Source organism: Delphinus delphis, chromosome 8 (assembly GCF_949987515.2).
Source record: "Delphinus delphis chromosome 8, mDelDel1.2, whole genome shotgun sequence".
NCBI classification, from domain to species: domain Eukaryota; kingdom Metazoa; phylum Chordata; class Mammalia; order Artiodactyla; family Delphinidae; genus Delphinus; species Delphinus delphis.
Genome location: NC_082690.1, coordinates 108,685,721 through 108,708,409, shown reverse-complemented (window position 1 = coordinate 108,708,409; position 22,689 = coordinate 108,685,721). Strand labels below are relative to the sequence as shown.

Sequence of the window (22,689 nt, the reverse complement as noted above, 5' to 3'; positions counted from 1 at the left end):
CTGCTCTGCGGTGGGAAGCGGGAGGGTTTGCATCCGCCCCGCCCCCCAGGGCTGGGCCTGATGCTGTTGGTACCAAGAGCCTCTGAGGCCCGGCCCTGCCAAGACACGGAGGGGAGTGGGGAGACCTGCACGGACCACACAGCCGGGGGAGGCTAGACTTGGCCTGGGCTTGGGCACCGACCAACGCTCACCCCGTCGGCACTGCTGCCCTCTGGGTTATAACTGCAGGGGTGTCCCAGGGCGGCTGTAACGAGCGACCACCAACCGGGCATCTTGAAACAACAGGCGTTGATTCTCTCGTGGTTCTGGAGGCCAGAAATCCCAAAGCAAGATGTCGCAGGGCTGAGCTCCCTCCGGAGGCTCGAGGGGAGGGTCCTTCCTGCCTCTGGCAGTTCTGGGGGCTCCAGGCGTCCCTGGGCTTGTGGCCACAGCCCTCCAGCCTCTGCCTCCATCTCCAAGTCCCTGTCCAAGCCTCCCTCTCCTTATAAAGACACCGGTCATTGCATGAGGGCCTCCCTACTCCGCTACGACCTCATCGTAACTAACTGCTTCGGCAAAGACCCTCTTTACAAATAAGGTCACGTTCTGAGGTTCTGGGTGGATATGAATTTGGGGGACACTCTTCAACCCCAAAGCATGGGCAGCGACATGGGATGTGTTCGCATCATGCGGGGAGGGGGGCACTGAGCAGGGGCCCGGGGCCTGGCACCCCTCCCGCCGCTGGACGCACCCCCGGCCCGGGCTGTGTGCAGGGACTGGGCAGCACCGCTGTGCTCATAGGCCGAGAGCCTCGGGTTTGCTCCATCAGGGAGGGGGACCTGGAGGGGGCGGCGGGGGGGAGGGTGCTATGGGGCTCCCCGACCCCTAGCCCACGTCACCCTTTCCTCACTGGCAAGGCAGGGGTCTTCACCGTCCCCGGGGCCACGACCTGCACCCCTCACCCCACACCCTGAAGGCCTGGGCCCGACCCCTGGCTTCCCAGCCACGGGGGGCCAAGGGGGCATTGGGGTCCTGTGCTGAGAGCTGGGGGGGGCACTGGGCCAGACGCCAGGCAAATGGGGCCACCAAGCGGGAAGGACATGCAAAGGGTGCATTCGTATGAACAGCCGTCCGGGTCTTTGACGGCCCTGGTCCCAGAAGGGGTGGGGGGGAGTGTGGGTCTGGGCAGTTGGGGGGCCTGCGTCACCCCCCGCTGGAATCCCGCCCCCCCACGGCCAACAGGGAGAACAGAGGCAGGATCTTCAGCCCCAGCAGCAAGGGCACTGGGGGCTCTCGCTCGGGGGGGCAGACGGCCGCCCCGGTCAGAGGCCACCAGGGAAACGGCCCCAGCGCAGGCAGAGCTGGGTGGCCAGGCCCCGGGGGTCCCAGTCCACCCGGCCCTTCCCGGCTGTGTCACTGGGCAAGCCCCTCACCTGCTCGGCCCCTCTGCTCCTCCCTGAGATGGGAGGAGAGGGCACACAGGGGTCCCACACTCAGCAGGGCGGTGGTCAGCACGGCAGCCCCCGGCCCCCAGTGAGGACATGGGTCTCCCGGGCCAAGAGCGGAGGTCACGGCTCGGGGATGGGGCAGAGAGGGGGCACAGCTGCCCACGCGCTTGTAAGCCCCCAAGCGGGACAGGCACCGGCTCTGAGCCCTGGCTCCCTGAGTCTGGCCCCCAGGGCCGTGGGGCCACCCCCCTGCCCAGACCCACCCTGAGCCCCCCTCGCCTGCAGAGGGATCGTCTGGAAGGCCGGGCTCTCCCCAGGCTCCAGAGAAGGAGATGGAGACGAGAGGCAGCCTGTGGCCGGGGACGAGGGTGCCCCCACTCCCGCTCCCTGCTGGGGGCTGGCGGCCAGGGCGCCTACCTGCTTGCTTTCTCCCCGGGCCCGGACACGCGGCTGCTGGTCAAGGAGCGGGTGGGGGTGCCCACAGCCTGGCGCCCGCCCTTCCTCCCCCCTGCCACCACGCCCGGCACCTGGGCAGCCAATGCCGTGACCTGCGCCGGGCGCCCCTGATCTCCGCCCCACCCGGCCCACAGGCCTGCTGCGGCCAAAGCCACGGGGCGCGAGGGCCAGCCTTCCCCAGGCCTGCCGGGTCCCATGACCCCCTTGGGCGTGACCAGTCTCCCGGTGCCAAGAGGTGGCCCCGTGTGGGGCTGGCTGCCGCCCCTCCCTCCCTCCGGGGCCTGGGGAGGGGAGGGGCCGGCTGTGCCACACCCGTGTCTCCGCCTCCCAAAGGCCCCCAGTTGATCTCTGCAGCAGGTGGGAATGGCCGCCTCCAGGGGGTGTGGCCAGCCGTCCCGTGGAGGACGCGTGGGCAGAGACTGGGCCCACAAAGCCGAGAGGCGCGGGTGCCCCGTGTGCGCTGTACCGGAGGGTGGCACAGCTGGGCCAGCTGTCAGGTGGTCAGCACGGCAGGCTCCGCACAGACACTGTCCCTTCGAGCAAGGGCAGCACGGGGGTGGCCCTGGAGCCCCACAGTCCTGGCTCACACCCTGCCAATCCCTCGGGCTCCTTAACCCTGGGCCTCAGCTTCTCTGAGAAAATGGGGATCTGAGTAGCCCGGCTTCAGGGAGCTTGCGGGTAACACATGAGAACAGACGACACTTCTGTGTGCCCCTTCCCCAGAGACCCCAGGACCCCCTCCCGGGGACCCCTCATCCCCTGAGGTCTGGAATGGCGGGGAGACCCTGTCCAGGCCCTGTGCTCTGGGGCCCCCCGTGGCCTCTCAGGTCTGGCCCGTTGGCCACCAGGGGGCGCCCCAGGACCGCAGGCTGGTGGAGGTGGCCCCGCCGGTGGAGGCCGCTTTGCCCTGGACATGAGGGCTCCGTCCTGGGCTGGGCACGTCCCATCGATGGGCCTGGAGCCCACCCAGGGAGGAGAGGGGCCGCCTGACGATCCCTCAGGAAAGACTGGATTCCAGATAAGTGGGGGTCCAGGGCAGGGACCCCACAAACCCTCGGGGCCTGAGACCCTGTGGACGAGATTCTGAGGGGGAGATGTAAATCTTGGGGTTCCTGGGCGAGGGCCAGCCCCAGCCCCACTGAAAGACCAGCCTGGGTCCACACCCCCTGCTGGCCTGGGGCCTGGCCCCGCCGTGGGTCCTGCCAGCATCAGGGGTATATGCAGAGTGAGGGGATCTCCCCAGAGCCTCCGAGCCTGGGGGCGGGAGGCACACGGTCCTTGGCCGCCTCCCATCCTCTGTTCCAGGCCTGCCGTCTACCCCGGCCTCCTAGACGCTCCTCTCCAGCCACCCCCAGCCCAGTACCAGGCTGGGCTCCTTCCCTGCCTACAACCCTCCGTGGCTCCCTATTACTCCACAATAACACCCCACCACGAGCCCGCAGCCCTGCCCCACCCATTGCCCACCTCTCCAGCCGTCTGGCCTCCCCCTTGCCCTCTCGTCCAGCCTCAGAGCCTCCCCTTCTGCCCATCCCCGTCCCCCTCGTCCCCCCCCTCCCCCAGCCACATCAGCTCACGGGCCTCCCTGGGTCTCTCTCTCCACATTACCCGGCATCACTTTCCAGGGAGCCTGACCCTCCGAAGGGACCTTTCATTCACTGGCGTGCTGTCTGTCTGCTTCCTGCCTGGGGTTCCCGGCCACTGAGCCTCCCGGGCCCAGAACAGGAGCTGCTGGGAGGACACACAGTGAGCAAGTGGATGCGGGGTGTGGACGTGCGTCTATGCAGGAAAGCCTTGTGACTGAGGGGCTGCGGCCAGCGTGGGCTGTGTTCAGGCGGGGCGCCACTGAAGGGAGGTGGTGCCCGGGGCCCCCCGCACCCGCTGCCGTTGTTGGGGGGATGTCCCAAGTTCTGCCTTCTGCTCCGTTTCCAGCCGCCTCCACCCCCTGTCCTACAACTGGGTCCAGGGCCGGAGCCACTCAGGACAGGACTGAGTTCACACGACGACACTTGCTTTGGGGGAGAGGCCACGCCTGGCAGAGCGCACGCCAGCCCCCAGGCCTCTGTCCCTGGGCCCACCGTCTTCTGTCCCCGGCTGAGGCCTGGGAGGGAGGGACATATGCGTATGCCCCGCCCCCGACAGAGGCCCCGCCCCCGGCCCCTCCCCGTGCAGGCTGGGTGCCTCGTGGGGCTTAATTTGCAGGAAGACTCAGCCTCCCGAGCCGGCTCTGGTCTTTGTCTCCCAGGACAGGAGCCACGACTCAGAGAGGGGCCTGGCTGGCCCTGGGTCTCCCTGCTGGCCTGGGGGCCTCCTCCGACCCGGTGCCTCCCTCGGGTCTGCGTGAGGTCGAGACTCAGGCCCTCGGACAGGAAGCGCCCTGCCCTGGTGCTGGGGGCGGGGAACGCCACCTCTGGCCACTCCTGGTGGGAGAGCGCAGGGCGAGCTCCGCGGGACGGGCCACCGTCCGCCGCCTCTGGGCTGCCCCGAGCGTCCGTGGTGAAGGCTGAGAGCCCGGTGCTTCACCCCGTCTAAGGGTCGTCGACGCCGAGTAGCCAGACTTGCCCCCCACCTTGCTGACCACACACACGCCCAGGTTTCTGTAGCAACCCCTCACGGGACTCGGGGGACCTGCAGGCCCTCCTTCCCACGGGGACGCCCTCAGCTCTGAAGCTGCGCCTCATGGGCCCTCACCCCCCAGCCGTGGCCCGTGTCCTCCCCCTGCTGCCGTCACAGATGCAGGGAGAGAGGCCGGAGAGGCCCAGCTGGGGCTGAGCCGAGACTCGGGCATGGTCACGGGCCCAGGCTCACGCCCTCTCCCTCCCACCATCCTGTCCCGGAGTGTTTTGGAGTCCAGGAAGGAGACACCCCCAGCCCACTCCCCTCTTCCCCTCGGCGCCTGGTGGTAAACGCAGACCTACAAATACGGGAGCGCCTCCTGTCCCACCCGTCACCGAGGAGCAGCCGTCCACTTCAGCCCTGAGAGCAGGTGCCACTGTGGAGCGCTGGGCAGGCTGCTGGCCCAGCCTGCGTGAGGGGCGGCCCCCGCTGAGTCCCTGGACAGCTGTGGGTCCAGGTCCTGATGTGAAGCGGGGACGGTGATCCCACTGCCTTGCAGGGCCTGTGTGGGAGGGAGAGCGCCTGGAAGAGAGCCGGCCTTAGAGCTCCCGGCAAGAGTCCCATGCAAGGACCAGTGTGTGCGTGTGCGTGTACACAGCGTGTGTAAGTGTGAGGATACCCCGCGCGCGCGTGTGTGTGTGTGTGTGCGCATGTCTGTGGACGCACAGGCTCTTGCCCTGCAGGTGCAGCTGGAGCACGTGGGCATCGGGCCGGGGGACCACAGCTCCACCAGGCCTCAGCTGCCCCTCTGTCCCCTTCTTCTGGGCCCCCGAGGAGCCCGAGAGACTGATTCTCCCTCCCTGGGGGTCAGTTAAGGCTCAAACCACAGGCCTCTGTGGGCCCCCACCCCATTCTCCCAAGCGCACCATCCACCTGCCTTGCCCTCGACCGTCGTGTCACCTGCCAGCTCGTCCAGTCATTCAACACAGATTTGCTGAGCAACATGTAGGCGCCAGGACTGTGCTGGGGGTCAGGTGACATGCAGACAATGAACAAAGAAGCAAGTAAGAAGCAAATTTTAAAAAAGAAATGATTAAAATGGTTGTAGAGAAACATAAAGCAGGCAAGGACCTGGATGGACGATGGATGGACGGTTGGGGGACTTTATTTTTAAATGGTCAAGGGATACCTCATTGGGAAGGTGACATTTGTGCAAATAATTGAAGGAAAGGCGGTTCATCTGCCCATCGTCATTCACTTACCCACCCCTATCCATCCACCCATCCATTCACCTGTCCGTCCATCCCTCCATCCACCCATCCATCCATCCATCCACCCATCCATCCACCCATCCAGCCATCCATCCATCCACCCACACATCCATCCATCCACCCACCCACACATCCATCCATCCATCCATCCATCCATCGTCCATCCATCCCTCCATCCATCCATCCCTCCATCCATCCATCCATCCACCCACACATCCGTCCATCCCTCCATCCACCCACAAATCCATCCATCCATCCATCCATCCATCCACCCACCCATCCATCCATCCACCCACACATCCATCCATCCACCCACACATCCATCCATCCATCCATCCATCCATCCACCCACCCATCCATCCATCCACCCACACATCCATCCATCCATCCATCCATCCATCCACCCATCCAGCCATCCACCCACAAATCCATCCATCCATCCATCCATCCACCCACCCATCCATCCATCCCTCCATCCACCCACCCATCTGTCCATCCCTCCATCCACCCACAAATCCATCCATCCATCCATCCATCCATCCACCCACCCATCCATCCATCCACCCACCCATCCATCCATCCACCCACACATCCATCCATCCATCCATCCATCCACCCACCCATCCATCCATCCACCCACACATCCATCCATCCATCCATCCATCCATCCACCCATCCAGCCATCCACCCACAAATCCATCCATCCATCCATCCATCCACCCACCCATCCATCCATCCCTCCATCCACCCACACATCTGTCCATCCCTCCATCCACCCACACATCCATCCATCCATCCATCCATCCACCCATCCATCCATCCACCCACACATCCATCCATCCATCCATCCATCCACCCACCCATCCATCCATCCACCCACACATCCATCCATCCATCCATCCATCCATCCATCCATCCACCCACCCATCCATCCATCCACCCACACATCCATCCATCCATCCATCCACCCACACATCCATCCATCCCTCCAGGCATCCACGCCTCTCTCTAGTCACCCACTCACCCTTTGTTAACTTCTCCTGGGCACCTGGACTCAGAGGTGAGTGAGTCAGCCTCAGCCCTCAGGGGCCCACACGCGACGGGGAAGGCAGCTCTCAGCCTCCCCACCCCGGGCTCTGGCAGCTATCGGGGGAGGAGGTGGTGGCTGGGCGAAGCACTCCACCACGTGGCACGTGAGGTCCTCGTGCGGCTTCTCCCGGGTCTGTGTGTCTCACAGAAAAGCTCACCATCCCCTGCAGGCAGGGCCTGGCCTCCCCTAAGCAAGGCTGGGAACTCAGTGGGCACCCCATAAACACCGGCAGGTCGGCTGAATCCTTCCTGCCTCTTCCTCCTCCGCGCACCCCTGCTTTGCTGTTGGCCCTTCACCCGGCCTCCCTGCCTCCCTCCCTTCCCGGCCCAACCGGCTCACCTGCCCTCCAAGTCCACTCTTGGCTTAGGCCCTGCGTGGGCTCTGGTTCTGCGGGGTGGACAGCGTAGCTCCAGAGGGCCAGCCCCATTGGCTGAAGAGCCAGGTCGGCAGCACCAGCAAGGTGGACAAGGGCCCTGGCTGGGAAACGGCTACCGCGGCCTCACAGGATCAAGCCCAGGTCTCCCACCTCCCTTCTCCCAGCGGCCGGGGACACCCGGCAGCTCTCTAGTAAGGAAAAGCTTACTGGCTTATCAGATGACCCAGCACAGACACCGCCTGGGCTCCTGGAGTGCACGGCGGCCTGCTGCCCCCAAAGCGTCAGCTGCGGGCAGTGGGCGGTGGGTAGGTGCCCTGGGACGGTGGGGAGGTCTCAAGTCCTGGTGATCAGAATCGGGGCATGTCGGGCCCCGGTCCTCACTCCCCAGGCTACGTGGGCCAGGCACATGTCCCCATGGGTCCCACGAGGCTCGGAGGTCCCTGACTTCACCCCATCTGGTCACACAGGAAACTGAAGGATCAGTGCACATTTTCGGGGTGCTTTCACCAAAGAGGGCCCCAGGTGGTGACGGTGCATCCTTGCAACAGCTGGACTGGCAGGCTGAAATAAACTCAAGTCAATTTCACAAGCCCTGAGGCAAATTCCCAGCAAAGCTACTACAAGGTGGCCCTGCCAGCTGGAAGCTGACCCGAAACCCCAAACCTGATTTTTCTGCCCAGCCTTCCGGCTACTCAGGGCTCCTGTGAAGGTGACCCTACCAGGTGCCAGCTGCCCCGGGGCCTGGTCACTGGGCTTTGGATTCTCGGGCTGGTCCCTAAGACGTCCCCTTGGAAGGGGAGGGGGAGGCTCAGGGGCCGGTGGGAGGGGGCCTCGGGGTGCTTGCAGCTCCGGCCACGATGCCCTTCACTGACGCCGAGCACCTCCACGCCGCCGCCCCAGCACAAAGCAAGTACCGGCGGCCCCACACTTTCCTCTTTTGCTTGGCGTGGAGGACAGGCATTGAGCCGCGGAGAGCACCCAGAAGGCCTTCCTGGCGGCTGTCTGGGAACTGTGAGAACAGGGTGCGTGAGACCAGGTTGCGTGCTGTCAGGTGACCTAACCTCAGATCAAAGGAAACACGCGGGCAGTGCCCCGCTCTCTGACCGGGCCGGCCGGACCTGGATCCTGGGCTGGGAGGGGTGAGTGAGGGGACGAGGCTCTGCGGGCAGGGCCCAGCCGCCGAGTGACCTGCAGAGCCAGATGGGGCGGAGGTGTGGCCCCCGGGGGACGGCTGCCTGCCCCTGATTCTGCCCCTGCGCTGCTGCCAGCCCCCAGGTCCCATTGCTCTAGGGCTGCCCTTAGGAGCGGGGACAGAGTGTCCCCTTTCCCTGTGTGGTCACAACAAGGCTTGTGTGCACACACACACGGACCATGTACCGCCATACACACATACGCAATACACGTGTGCTCCGTATCCTCCACAACCTGCCCACACGCCATACCGCACACACACGCACCCAGAGCTGTGCCCCGTGCACGGCCAGCCCTCAGCCTTCCTGGCCTGCCCCCAGCGCGGCACCTGGGGGAGGAGGGCGGGCGCTGACAGCCCTGGGACATCCTGTGGCGCTGGAGCCCCACTGAGGCAGGCTCAGCTCAGTTGTCCTGCCCCGTGAGACTGGCTGTGACTTGTCCCCCGTGCCGGCTAACTGGAGCGACCCTCCGACAGCCCACGGCGGCAGAGATGGAGTCAAGTCAGAGCCGGAGGATGCCCCTCGGCCTCTGTCCTGGAGCGGTGCCCGAGCTTGGGGTCCTCAGTGCCCCTGCCCGCGAGGGAGGGAGAGGAGTTGGCTAAAACGCAGAGTCCTGGGAGGGTGGGCCTTGCCGCAGCACAGATCACCCCCTGCCACCTGCCCTGCCCGCGTCCCCTAGCTTTCTTCATCTCACTCATCCCCCTGCTGACCCTGGGCCCCAAGAAGGCCGGCCTCGCGCACATGGCTCTACGGCCGGGGCGGAGCAGTGCCCGGCGCGTGGCGGGTGCTCAGGGGGACGTGGGGAGTGAATGGGTGAGTGGGCAACTCAGCCGTGGGGCTGGAGGTGGCCGCCAGCCAGGAAGCCTCTGGAGGCGCAGCCCTGGCCTGGACCCTGACCTCTTGGGGGCCGCACAGCCCTCCCTCCCCAGCCTCAGTTTCCCCCTGTGTTCATGACGACCTCCGGGCTTCTCCCACGGCTGGCCTGGCATGGGTCTGGGGTGCCGAGGGGTCTTGGCAAAGTGCTGCTGAAGGAAGGTGAGTGCGGTGCTTCCAGAGTATTCTGAGGCCCGGAGACGGTCCATGGGCCTGAAAAGCAGGAAGGCGGCCCCCGGCCCACGCACGTCCAGGTAGGTCCATCTGCCTGTGCGTCCAGGACCCCAGGGTGTGACAGGAGCATCCCGAGGACCGAGGGGCAGGTCCTGGGGAGAGGGGGCTTTCCGGGGGGGGGCCTGGAGGGCAGCCGGGGAGCCAGTGACTGGGTCAGGCCCACTTCCCACCTTTGAGCAGAGGCCCTGCAGGCCCTTCGGCTTGTGCTTCCTACTCCTGTGTGCTGGCCCTGCCCCCCCGATCCCCCGCCAGCCCTCTGCCCTCACCCTGGGCCCTTCCTCACTGGAGCCCCAGCCCCACTTCACTGCACCTGGCTTCACTCCCCCAAACCAGCTCTCCCATCCTCCCCCAGGCCCCCCACCAGCTCCTTTGAGCTTTCGGGGAACTTGCAGCGACCCCTTGTTGTCTGGCCTCCCATTCATGGCAGCGTCCCTGTGCCAGGGCCAGGACCCCCAGGGCTGGCTCCCGCACAGCTCAGCCCCTGAACCCCCAGGTGCCTGGGGGGCTGCTTATCATAATTTTTAAAATACAGAGACTTACACAAAAGTAAAGCACACAGTATCGAGACTGTATCCGCCAGCTGGCTCAACAATGACCAATTCAGGGCAGGTTGGTTTGATCTCCACCCCAGCCGCTGCCCCTCCCTGCTGATTATTTCCAAGCAATTCCCCAAAGTCACATCATCCTTCCGGAGACACTTCAATCCATACCTACGGTGCGTGCGGCCTCTCGTTACCCTGCAGTTCAGCGCGTACAGAGAAGGCAGGACAAATGCTTGACTCTGCCCTTTTTAAATTTATTTTACTCCTTTTCAGAATAATGAGCCCTAGCCTCCGACAACGGGCCAGTGGAGACTTTTTAGTGTCATTTTGAATGAATGGATAAAGATATCTGGTATGTTCTAATCCACACTGCTTTTTGCATGCAAGAAGTTTTCAGCAGACAGAGCTAGAAAGTATTCTTGTTTTACGAAAACAGCTGAGGGGTTTATGCTAATATTCCCAATTCAAATTTAAGGATTGATTCGCCCTTTGATTTTATATTTGTATCTCTTTTCTCTTGTCCTGAAAATCCAGGTTCCTGAGGAATTTAACGTGATATATATATACACGACACATATTACACGGATGTATCATTTCAAGGCAACAATACCGATATCAATACTAATGATGTGACTTTGGGTTCCTTTTGTCCTCTGAGTGTTAGTGATAATATTGATAACATTGTGAGCTGTACCAAAGCACGGTTCAGCTAACTGAGGGCCGTCCTGGCTGTTTCTAGCCTTTTGCTGATACAAATAATGTCGTAACAAGTAGCCTTATGTGTATCTTATCTTCTATATTCCCCACGTATCTTTGGGCCAGTTCCTGGAAGTGGAACTAACGAGCCAGGCTAAATGATACCAGTGCGTTTCCTAATGCCACCAGGACCCCCTCCCCACTGGCGATGTGCCAAGAACACCTGCTTTCCCTCGGCCCTGCCCATGGAAACTGCGGTCCAACGTCTGGATTTTCGCCAATCAGACAGGTGAGCGATGGTCTCTCAGTGTACTTTCAAATTTGCATTTTTCTTGTTGAGCGTTTTTTCCTAAGTGTTAAGATCATGAATCCCTTGACCCGTGAGCTGTTCGTGCCTTTCGCCCGCTTCTCCGCAGGGTCGTCTATCATTTTCTTCTCGGTTTTAGATGTTCTTTATACACCAGTGCTATTAATCCTTTGCCCGTGCAAATTCTTGTTCCAGTTTGTCACTTGTCTGTTTTGTTGATTTCAGCTATTGTCTCTGGATTTCAGCCACAGCTGGAGACGTTCTCTCTACCTAGAGTTTGTTGAGAAACTCACCCATACTTTCTTGTAGAACCTATATGGCTTCATTCTAGCGTTTACATTGAAGCCTCTGATCCACTCGAAATTTATTCTTGCGTGTTGTGTGCAAGATGGATCAACGCTCTTCTTCTTTCTCTTTGACGCTCCAGCTGTGCGTCGGCACTGCCTACTAAAAGTTCTTCCTCCTGCTCACTGGGGTGTGGATGTGCCGGCACTTCATTCACACGCGCCTTCATTCAGAAAGTATCGACTGAATGTCTGCAGGTGCCCTGGCTGTCCCCCAGGCCCTGCGGAGGCGGACTCCCCACCTTCTTCTGGCTTTCTGCCCATTTGTATCCTAAGTGATGCGCTTCCCAGCAAAGTTCCATTGTCTCAGCCGCCCTGAGTCTCCACAGTGCCTGGCACAGGTTGGGACCCACTTCATTCATTCTTTCTGCATATACCAACTGTGCCGGTTCTGTACAGGCACCATCCGAGGTGTGGGGAGTCAGGGGTGAAGGGCCGAGCTGCACTCGGTCCAACAACAAGAGCTGACTTTCTGATGAGGGAGTACGTGAAATAGATCAGCCCAGGGTGCTCAGTCAAGACCTGGGACGTGTCTCCTAGGTTATGGGTCCCTGAGGTGGCAGGCAGTTATCCCCCTGCCCAGGGCAATGTCCTGAGAGAGGCCAGTTTTTTTCTGCTCGACACCCCTTCTCCACCCTGATGTCAGGTCGTTGTGCAGGGACCCAAATGCCAGTGCAGGGTAGGGGACCCGTGCAGTCCTTCTGACCCTGTCACCCACCTCTACATCACCCCTACCCAGGGAAACCTACGGGACACAGCATCAGCCCTGTCCAGAGGGTAAGGAGGACAAAGCCTCTCCCCTGACCTGCCCAGGCAGCCCCTCCTGCCGCGCCCCTCTCCAGACCCCCGAGGCATCGCCTCCAGGAACCCCCTCATCCTCCCCACGCACACGGCTCCCCATTGGGCCAGCCCTGACCGACGATGGCCCCGATGGCCCTGCCTGGCCTCCAGAGTCCGACGGCCCTATGGGTACCAACCCGACCACACTCTCTGCCCGCAGCACGCGCGCTCGCTCGGGCGCTCGGATTGTTCGCGGGGCTAACCGCCATCCTCCTAACGTGCCCCGCCTTCCCCCTTCACTTCCACCCTCTTCTGAGTAACTCAGAGGGGGTGAAGCGGCTGTCTGCGCCCCACCCCGTCCTCCTGCCCGGGCAGTTCGTGGTCCCTGCACCTGCTGACCCCGCGCCTTCCTTCCTGACTTGGCTGGGGGCTTCTTGCAGGCCTAGCAGGTGGGCTTGGGGAGGGCGAGCACGTGGGCGTAGGCGGGGCGGAGCGAGGAGCGCAGAATGGGGCGGACCGAGCAGATGGGGCGGGCGGGGCCGAGAAGGTGAAGGCTAAAGGGGCGGACCCAACAGGTGGGCGCCGACGGGGGAGGGGCCGACCAAGCAGGTGAGCGCACTCGGGGCTCAGTGTACCGCGCTCCGTGCGCCGACGTTGGTTGGGGGCGGGGCGTCCGGCCCGGGGCGGGGCTCGCCAACCCCCGGGACCCGCCCGCGGCCACCGCCCCCTCCCGGCCCCGCCCCCCACGCCCTGGCGGGGCGGGCAGCGGACCCGCGGCCCGGCTGGCAGCAGCGGCCGCCCACACTGCGCCCCGGCGGCCGACTTCGCCGCAGCTCTTCGTGCCGCCGCCCGGCCGGCCCCCGCGGGCCCTGCCTGGCCATGGCCGCGGCCACCTCCCCTCCCAGGGCCGAGAGAAAGCGCTGGGGCGGGGGCCGCCTGCCGGGCGCCCGGCGGGGCAGCGCGGGCCTGGCCAAGAAGTGCCCCTTCTCGCTGGAGCTGGCCGAGGGCGGCCCGGCGGGCGGCGCGCTCTACGCGCCCATCGCTTCGCCAGGCGCCCCGGGGCCCGCGTCCCCCACCGCGCCCGCCGCGCCCCCCGCCGCCGCCGACCTTGGCCCGCGGCCGCCGGTGAGCCTCGACCCGCGCGTCTCCATCTACAGCGCGCGCCGCCCGCTGCTCGCGCGCACTCACATCCAGGGCCGCGTCTACAACTTCCTGGAGCGCCCCACCGGCTGGAAGTGCTTCGTCTACCACTTTGCCGTGTGAGTATCGCCGCCGGCGGGACTGGGAGCTTTCCGCGGGGCCGGGGAGGGCGTGGGGGGAGCGTTGTCCCTGTGCCACCTGCTGCCGCCCGAACCTGGTCGGAGCTGCGACTCAGGTCAGCCGGGAGGTAAGGAAGGGGTTAATGGGAAAAACAGAAGCAGCGGGGAGCTTGTCTGTTGAAGTTCAGGGACGTGTGGGTCTGACCCCGTGGGGGTGGGAAGCTCCCCGCCGGCGCTGCCCAGGCATGAGTGGGGGGAGCCAGCTGGGAGGAGTGCGCTGCCCAAGCAGGCCCGCTCCTCCCTGGCGGGACGGTCCAGGTGTTAATCCTTCCGCGTGAGAACGGGGGCAGGGGAGAGAGTTCCCCGGGAGGGGCAGGGAGGCAAGAGAGGGCAGGGCCCGGTGCCCCCGCTGGTGCAGCAACATCTCAGACCCTCCCCGGTCCAGGCGGGCCCTGTGGGGCGTCTCCAGGGCAAGCGGAGCAGGGTTGCCCCACAGGGTGGCAGGCCTTGTGGTGTAGGCTGAGGTGTCAGCATGGCCGCGGGGAGTGCCTACGGCGCCGCAAGAACCCAACCAGGCTCTGGAAACCCTGGGTTGAAGCAGAGGAGCCTGGAGGGGACACACAGGGTGGTGGGGAGGAGAGAGGTCGGGCCTCTGATTCCACTGGTCGATCAGAGGAAGCTGTGCGCCAGGCGAAAGCAGCGCCCTATCGGCAGCACCTGCCCCCGCTGCTTCCCAGGTGGCTCTGCTGCCAGCCGCCGCTGCGCGTGCCTGTGTGGGGCAGGGCGGGGCGCGCTGGGACGGGGCCACGTGGAGCCCTCCCCCACCGCTCGCGGCCCTGCTTCCCTGCTGCCTGGCCAGTGGGCTCTTGGTGTGGGGCCGGCCTCTGGCCCGGGAGCCTCGGCTTGGCCATCCCCGGGCTGACCTCGGAGGCTGCTCTGGGGCTGCGCGGGTGACCTCCCTCTGGCTTCCCGTTGGTAGGGGCAGGTGCTCGTCCCTGCCCCCTTGGCGGGCCTGGGGCTGGGAGAGACCTGGCTGGGGGGTGTCCAGGGCCCTCTTTTGTCCCACTCCGGTAGCCACCACCGGAGCCCAGGGAGCAGAGGGGCTGGCTTGGAGCACGGTCTCAGCAGGTGCGGCAAGGTGGGGCGGCATGACCTCAGTTCCTCACCCTGGCTCCTCTGAGCGCAGGTGGCACTAGGGTTGCTGCCCTCCCTGCGGAGGGGCAGTCTTTCCAGAGCAGGAGGGCAAGTGGTGGGGACAGTGTCCTCAAGCCTCTTCCCACCGCCCCCCCCCCCAGTCCCCGCCTGCCGAGGTGTCAGAGGGAGCTTAGCTGTGGCCATGGCTGGTCTGCGGGAGAGGGCGGCCTTGCCCTTGTGTTGGGGTTTGGGGGGATGTTTGCGTGCGCTGACCCTGAGGGATCCTGACCTGGTCTGACTCAGGCTGTTCGAGCGCCCGGCCAACAGCTGGCTCGTGGGTGCTGCTGTGCACGTGGGCTGCCTGCCCCCCAGCCCTCACCTGCTGGACCCCAAGCTCCCGGAGGTGGCCAGGGGCGGGACGGACCCCACAGCCGGTCCTGGAGCAGACCCTGCCCAGCCGCCTCTCTGCCCTGGAACCCTATGTGCCAAGCTGTGGGCAGAGGATCGCTAGGCAGTGCAGCAGTGCCTCCGCACCCCTAGGGCTGCCAAGGCGAGAGGCCTGCAGACACCCCACTGGTTCGCGTCCCGGGGTGGTGGGCCCGAGGGTGCGCGCGTTGCCCAGGCCCCCCGGGCGCTGCCGTGCCTGGTGGAGGAAGAAGGCTTGCTGCTCCCCGGAGGAAGTCTCTGCTTACACTTGTGTTTTCTTCCTGATTCTGATTGTTTAGCTCTCGGAAGTTGCTCAGCAGAGTCTGCCTTGCCCAGCCTCCCCAGGAGCTGTAGGGCAGGGGTGGCTTCTGGGGACAGTAGCTGAGTGGCTTCCCCTCGGGGGCCGGAGCTGGGAATGGGGGCCCTCCAAGGGTGGCTTGGTGACCTTGGGTCAGTCTTTTCCCGCTCTCGTCCCCGTCTGTAAGAGGTGTGCCGCAGTCCTCTGTGCAGGGTGGGTCTGCAGGTGGACCCTGGCTAGGCGGGGGATGTGGCTTCCCTGGGGCCCGGGAAGGTGCCCCCTCACCTCCAGGAGGTTGGCAGGGCCCCAGACGCTCTCTGAATTGGCCAGTGTCTCCAGGGGACCTGGGCTCAAGCTGGGAGTGCAGGGGCAACCTGGGACTGAGTGACCAGAGCCTGGCCGCAGCGCTGAGAAAAGGGGTGGACGGTGCCCACCCTGGCCCCGGTGTCGTTCTGAGAAGCGTCCGAGATGGTAGCAGAGAGAGAGCTCTGTCCTTGGTGAGGCAGATGGTGAAACGTGCGGGCTGATTGTTACGACCCAGGCTGAGCTCGGTTTCCGGCCTGGGAAGGATGAGCCCGGCCTTGAAGGGCTGGGGCCTGGGTGGGTGTGGGAGCCGCTGTCCTGTGGGCCCTGCAGGGCTGGGCACACTGTCCCAGGCGCAGCTGGGGAAGCAGGCCAGGATATCCTGTCCCCCTCCTGGTCGGGGAACCCCTGCTCTGGCCAAGAGGAGAGCGGCCCTTCCTGTGCGCGGCCGCCTGCCCCGTCTGCCGGGGTCAGGGGGCGGGAGGCTGCCCCCCCCCGCCCGGCACTGCCCCTGGCCCCCAGCCCTCAGCTGAGGTTCTTCACATCCCCACCGTGCGGCGGCCCCCACTCTGGCTGAGGGCGAGGGAGGCCTGGCCTCCATGTTGATGGGCCTTGGCTGGGGTTGTCTGGTTGGGGAGATGCCTGGACTGGAGAGGGGCCCGGGGACCCCGTAGCAGCCCGCCCTGGCCACTGGGCTGGGCCTCCACAGCCTCCGTCTGTAGAGGCCATGGTGGAGGCTGCCCCCAGCTTCTGTGTCCCTCCTGCCAGGTGGGGGGCTTCCAGTCACAGGAGCCCGGAGGAACCCCCGCCTCCCTCCTTGTCCCTCTCTCTTCTCTCTCCCTCTTCCCCCCGACCTCTCGGGAGCTGCAGGGTGACACATGCAGACTCCTGTCTTCTTCCAGCTGCTCCCACCCATGCAGCCTGGCAGAAGCCCCCGTGCCTCAGTTTCCCCATGCGGGGACAGGTGCCCCTCGCCCCCTCTCCGCGCACCCCCGCTGGTTGGGAGAGGCTTGGAGGTTGTGGGGGGCTGTGGGGAGGTTTGGGGGAGGGCCCCGGAATGCGTCCTGTCCCTGCCCTCCCGCCACCCCGCCTTCCCCAGGCTCCCGAGGACCTTGCGGTGGCTCTGGCGGCACCTTCAAGCGGGTGTTAATCATTGATGACGCTGGCAGCGTTCCCTGGCGGTTTGCTGGGCCGAGCCCGCCCGCCTTTCTGAAAGTGGAGGCCAGTTCCCTGGTCGCATCCCCCCACCCTGGCCCCTGGTGCCCGTCCCACCCCAGGCAGACCCGCCCAGAAGGGGAGCTGGTCAGGGAGGGCGGAGGGGGCCAGGCTCTGGTCTCCCCACCGTCCCCTTTGAGACGCCCCCAGTTCCCAGTGGAGCTGGGGGAATTCCTTCTGGACCTTCTCCCTGTGTCATCTTCTCCAGGGGCTGGTCCTCTGGTCTCCCCGGCTGTCTAGAGACCCCTCACTACCGCCCCAGACCCAGCCCGCTGTGTTGAGCGCCTCATCGTGGTGTGGCATTAGTTGGGGGACCACAGGTGTCCCTTATGCCAGGGCCACCAGCTGGAGAGGGGTGTCCCGGGAGACCTTGAGGCTCCAAGGGAGGTGGTGGGAGGGGAGGGATGGTCCAGGGGCTGGGAGCGGGGCCAGCGAGTGGCTGGGTGGGCAGGGCCAGTGAGCGCCGAGGTCTGGGGCCTGGAGGCCGCCTGGCGCGGGATGCGGAGTGAGCCAGGCTGTGTGGGAGCTCGGCCCTGGGCAGCGTCCAGGCTTCGTGCCCCAGCGTCGCCCCGTGGCGGGGCCGCCTCCCGAGTCCGCATCCCCTCCTCTGTGGCAGGCGTGGTGGGTGTGGCACCTGCCGGCAGGCTTGCTCAGGTGGGAGGGGATGCCCGCCCGTGCCTGGTTCTGAATCGCCGGCTCCCCTTGGGTTCGGTGCCCGTGGCCTCCGCTTGCACCCGTGGGGGTACCCAGGGCTGCAGGGGTGGGAGGGGCCCATTTGCACTCACAGCCCCCACGCCCTGGGACTTTCCCGCAGCAGGGTCTCGTGGGGCTGGGGCGGGGGCTTTGTCCCGGGGAGGCAGACACGGGAGCAGCTGAGGCCGGCCTGGAGCACCGCGCCCCCCGGGGGGTCCCGGCTCCGCCCGGGGTGTCCGATTCCGATGCCCTGGCTTCTGAAGGTGTCAGGGGCTCGGGCTCCTCCTGCAAAAGCCGGTTCCCAGGTTGGCTCTTCTGGTGTGAACGGGGCTTTGCAGGCCAGTGTGTCCTGGGGGTGCTGCCGAAAGGCAGGTGTGTCCGGCGGGTTGGGAGCCCGGATCCTGGTTTCTCACCGGCGCCTGGTGCCGTGCGCGGAATGGGGTGGTGCTCCTGAGGGGGGCCCTGGGCTGAGCCCTCCCTGCCTCCTGGTCTGGGCCATGGACCCAGGTAAACTTTGAGGCCCTTCTCAGACCGATGTTCTAAACCAGCTTTCAGCTCGCGTGGCATTTCTCGTGGCTCAAGGCCCTGCCCACGGGTGAGATGGACGGGCTGGGACGGTGTCACGTGTGGCTCCTGTGAGGTGGAGACGGTCTCCAAGGACGCCAGTGTGCGGGGAGAAGGTGCTGGGCCTGGAGGAACGGGGGCCGCGAACCTGAGGCCAGACGAGGGGTTCACTTGCTGCTGGGAAACGCCATGGACGCTCGCGGGTGCTGCTTGGTGCCTGGGCTCCGCTGCGGGGGGAAGAATGAAGAGGACCTTTGTCACCTGGACCCTTCACCTCAGACTCTGTGGATCCAGGCCTGGGCGGAGGGTCCAGCGGGCCGGCTTCACTCTCCCTGGGGAGGCACCTTGGAGCAAGGGGCAGAGCTTGGAGGCGGCCCGGGGTCCCCGGGGCAGGTTGGGTGACTGTCTGCACTCCCTCCTGGAGGGCAGAGAGGGCCCTGACTTTCCCTCCAGAGGTTCCCCGAGTGCCGGGACAGCCCCACATCTCACGGAAGGCGGGGTGATGGTTGGCAAGGGGCGGGGCCCCAGCTCTGCTGTTGGGCAGGGTGACCGCCTGTGACGCCATGTGCCGTTTTTACACGTGGCTTCTGTGATGGGACTTGGCCTCGCGATGGCCAGGTGACCCCAGGTCCCTTCTCTGAGCCCACGTGGGCACTAGCTGGGGTGAGGGTACTGGGGCAGAGGGGCAGCCTGGCTCTCCCCCAGGCCCTGGTGGAAGACGGAGAGGGACGGGCCGGTGCTGTGTGCAAATCCTAGGCCCAGAGAGGGGAGGTGACGTGCCCATGGCCGCACAGCTGGGCATGCTCCAGGCTGCTTCCGATGGTGGGGCCAGAATCCGGGTAGGCCTGATGGCGTCTTGTCCACGTGACTCCCTCCCACCCTGGGTAGGGGTTGTAATGCTGACCCTGGGGTGGCTTGGCCACGTGAGGAGTGGATGCCACCATTCGTCGGGGGAGGGGAGGGGAGGAGGAAGCTGCCTCCTGAGGGCAGTACGTGAGCCCAGAGAGGGCGTCCCTGGACGTGCCCGCATGGCTGGGGCACTGGCTCTCCACTCCTGGGGCTGCTACCCTGTGGGTGAGTGACTAGCCTTTGGAGGCCTTTGATCTGGCTGCTTTAGGCCTCTTCCCTAAAGCCCTGCTGCCAGAACCGCAGGCTGAGGCTCAGCTCGGAGACCTCCTCCTCCAGGAAGCCTTCCCATGTTGCCCCAGGCAGAGCCATGCCTTCTTTCTTTGCCGTCCCCTTGACCTGGTGCTCGGAGCCCCCATGGTGGCTCAGTCACCCTGGTGCTGTGTGGGGTATTAGGGTGTGCTGGTCTCAGCGCTCTTGGGCGTTAGAGGGTCCGAGTGGGTGGGCAGGGCCAGCCTGTACCTAGCACGGATAGGCGCTCGGGACAGGGTCACCTGGTGTCTGGCCTTGGTAGCCCAGGGCCCCCCCCCAACCCCCCGCCCCGAGCCTGGGCCGTGGCGGTCAGCCTGCTGCCGGGCAGCTCCGAGCCCCACAGGCAGGCTGGGCCTGATGACATCGTCTGTGGGTATTTTTATCCAGTGACATTCCTGAGCTTGGGCGGCGGGTGAGCTCAGAAAGCGGTGGGCAGAGGCCGCTGGGACCCTCCCATGGCTACGGGAGAGTGCTGCAGGCCCCTGTGTGTTTGAGGGCGGGGGCTTTTCGGAGCCCTTTCCCCCAGAACTTCTCCATCTTCACAGTAGCCCTGGCCGGGGTGGGGGTGCAGATCCTCACTGCCCGGGTGAAGAACCTGCAAAGGGAGTGTGTCCTGAGGAGGTGCCTGAACCTCCGTGCAGAGCGCGGTCCCCACTGAAGGATGGACGCGTGGCCCAAGGAGGCGGCACTGCCGTTGCCCGTGGCGGGCTCAGCGCGGGCGGACCGAGCCGTGGTCCCAGGCGCTCCACGGGGGTGTTGGCTCCACCTGTCAGAGCAGGACTTTCCGAACCGCCCCCCCCCCCCCATCTGCAGGTGCCATTCTGCCTTGCAGGGGCTGGGGCAGCGGACGCCAGGGCCCGCCCCGCCCACTCTCGGGCTCTGGGCCTGCTCCCCGCTCCCCTTCTCTGCTCAGTGACTTGTGGGTGGGGAAGCAGGCCCCACTGGGCTCGTGCCACCCCCGGAAAGCTGCTCGGCTTCTGCCTGGATGTCTTACGACGCTGATGTTCCCGTCGTCGTGCCTGGTGTGTGCCCGCTGGCCCTTACCCCCCCTCCGCAGAGGCTCCCTCCGCCGCATCCATGAGGCGCCCGACGGCCACCCGCTTCAGACTTCCCGAAACGCTGGCCTCATGCCTGCCGCTCACCTCGGGCGCCCTCCCGGCTGCCCCTGCCCACCGGGTGCCAGTTCACTGGGGAGCAGGGGCTGTGGGCGTCCCCCAGGGTCTCTCAAGGGTGGGCTCCCTTCTCTGCTTCCTCTGAAAACCACGCCCTCGGGCGGTTCCTCCACATCGTCCTGCCGAGTTTGCTGCGGAGTGCCGTGCGGAGGTCTAGAGAAAGTCAGAAAAAGCGGAGAGTCCCCACCCTGCCCCCGAGTCCGTTCAGCCCTGGAACGCTCCTCCGTGTGGAGATAGATGCCCGGCCACGCGGGGACCCCCACTTCACCCCACCCCGGTCTGGGCCAGGGGCAGCCTCCTTCACTGCCAGGCCAATCGTAACCCTTCCATCTGGGAGGGGCCCGCAGAAGGAGCCCTGACCCAGAGGGACAGGCCCCTGCCTCCCAGAGGGCCCCACCCGGCAGAGGGAGCAGCTGGGGGTCCCCGGGGCACCCAGAAGAGCTTCGGGTGGTGCCTGCGCAGCCCTGGAACCACGTGCTCGGAACGTGTCAGCTTGGTGGGTCACGTGGTCTGGGTTTCTGTCCCAAGACATCCGCAGCTGGTGTCTCGCAAAAGTCGCATCTGCGCTCTTGGCCGGGACGGCTCAGCATGTTGGCTACTAAAAGCATCGTGACACTGACATGTGGACAAGCAACAGGACAGAATAAAAGATCCACGTACAGACGCCATTGCGAATGAACGTTTAGCCAACATATAGGCAGCATCTTCACCCAATGGGGAGAAGTTGGGGGGTTTCTAATAGGTGACGCTTCAGGAAGAGCAGGTGAGGCTGGACCCGCTCCTCACACCGCACGCTGGGATGGATGGACCCCAAGTGGTCGGAAAACCACTCAAGCACCGCAGGGAGGCACGGGGGACCCTTTGCAGTGCGAGGGCGAGAGGGTGGGGAGGCTTCTCTGTGACTCCAAAGCCAGTGCGTTTAGGAAGAGGCTGTATGAGAAAGAAGAGGTTTTTGCGTGATGCCACCATCTGGTGGTCAGTAAAGAGACCGGTGGAAATCCGGGGAGAGACTGTGGCACATGCGCCGGGTTAATAGCTCTAAGATAGGAAGCGTTTCCGAAAATAGAGAAGAAAAAACCCAGTGACCCCACAGAAGACAAGCAAGAGCTGTGAGCAGAGCACTGTTCACAGGAAAAGTGGCTGGTGAGGTAGCCCTTAAACGTGTGAGAAGATGCCGACGCACCCGCCATCAGAGACGCGCAGACACGGGCTTCGCTGGGGGTCCCACCAGGCTGGCAGAAATCCAGAAGCCTTTATAGACACATGTGGCTGGCGGCCGCCGAGGCTCTGGGGCAGCAGCGGTCGTGTTGCTGGAGGGTCTGCAACATGGTAGAATCCGTGGGGAGGAGGATGAGGCAACGTCTGGCACGGTTATGCCTGCCTGTACCCTCGGGCCCAGCAGTCCCACTTCCAGGGACCTATCTTGAAGAGATTGGCAAAAAAAAAAAAAAAAAAAGTACACTTGTGCAAGGCTGATTGTTAAGGCGTTCTTTGGAAAAGCGCAAGATGGAGAACTCACATGCCAGCCTGTAGGAAGCAGGTTGGGTCGGCTGCGTGCAGAATATCGTGCAGGTGTGGAAAAGGGACAGTGCAGTCTTCACGTGCTTTTGTGGAGTGATTACCAGGAAGTATTTTGACGTGGAAAAAACCTCACCACACACACACAGTGGATAAAACTATAACAAGCTGCTGCCCCTTTAATTAAAGGGTACACTAATATAGATATACTTACTTTATATTAAGAAACAACAGCAGTAGAAGGATAAACGGAAACTTATAAAAAGTTACCTCTGGGTAGGGGGACATGACAGAACCCAAATGTCTCTGAGGATGATGAGATAGTTCTATAGATTTGACTTTGGAACCTTGTAAATACTTCCCGTAACTTTAAATATGAAAGCAACTCCTGATCTCATAAATCCCTAAATAAATCTTAACGAGAAAAAGTCCTTCAAAACCGAAATGAAACAGATGACCCTAAGTCTGCACTGGGGTGGAATAATCCCCAGAAAGACCTTATCTCGGGGGACCTGTTGCCGGTGGGTTCAGAACGAGTAGAGCTAGGTGTGTGCGTGTGCGCTGTGTTTAGTCCTGGTGTCACGGTTGTGATGGTATTTGTTTTATTATTCTAAGGCCCTCGCGTGGGAATCGTGGGGTGAGGCTACTGAGGAATTCTGTTGGTGTCGCTGAGAGCTGGGATATTGAGCACAGACGGAGCCGATGCAACTTAGGTGATGCTAAGCGAAACCCTTCAGCCTGCATGTGGTGAGCAAGCGTCAGCATGTGTTCACGATGATTTTGTTTAAAAACCGCTTCTCTGTTTACATG

The 22,689-nt window shown here is 64.1% G+C and overlaps 1 protein-coding gene across 3 annotated transcripts in view; it reads left to right on the top strand.

Moving 5' to 3' along the window:
* Positions 1–13,004: 13,004 nt before the first annotated feature.
* The window catches only part of KCNQ1 (potassium voltage-gated channel subfamily Q member 1), a 348,947-nt gene continuing 339,262 nt past the window's right edge, over positions 13,005–22,689 (top strand). For all 3 annotated transcript variants that reach the window (XM_060019498.1, XM_060019497.1, XM_060019495.1), the window contains exon 1: positions 13,005–13,398. In XM_060019498.1, coding sequence (XP_059875481.1) covers positions 13,019–13,398 — 380 coding nt within the window. In that variant the 5' untranslated portion in view covers positions 13,005–13,018. The remainder of the gene's footprint in view (positions 13,399–22,689) is intronic.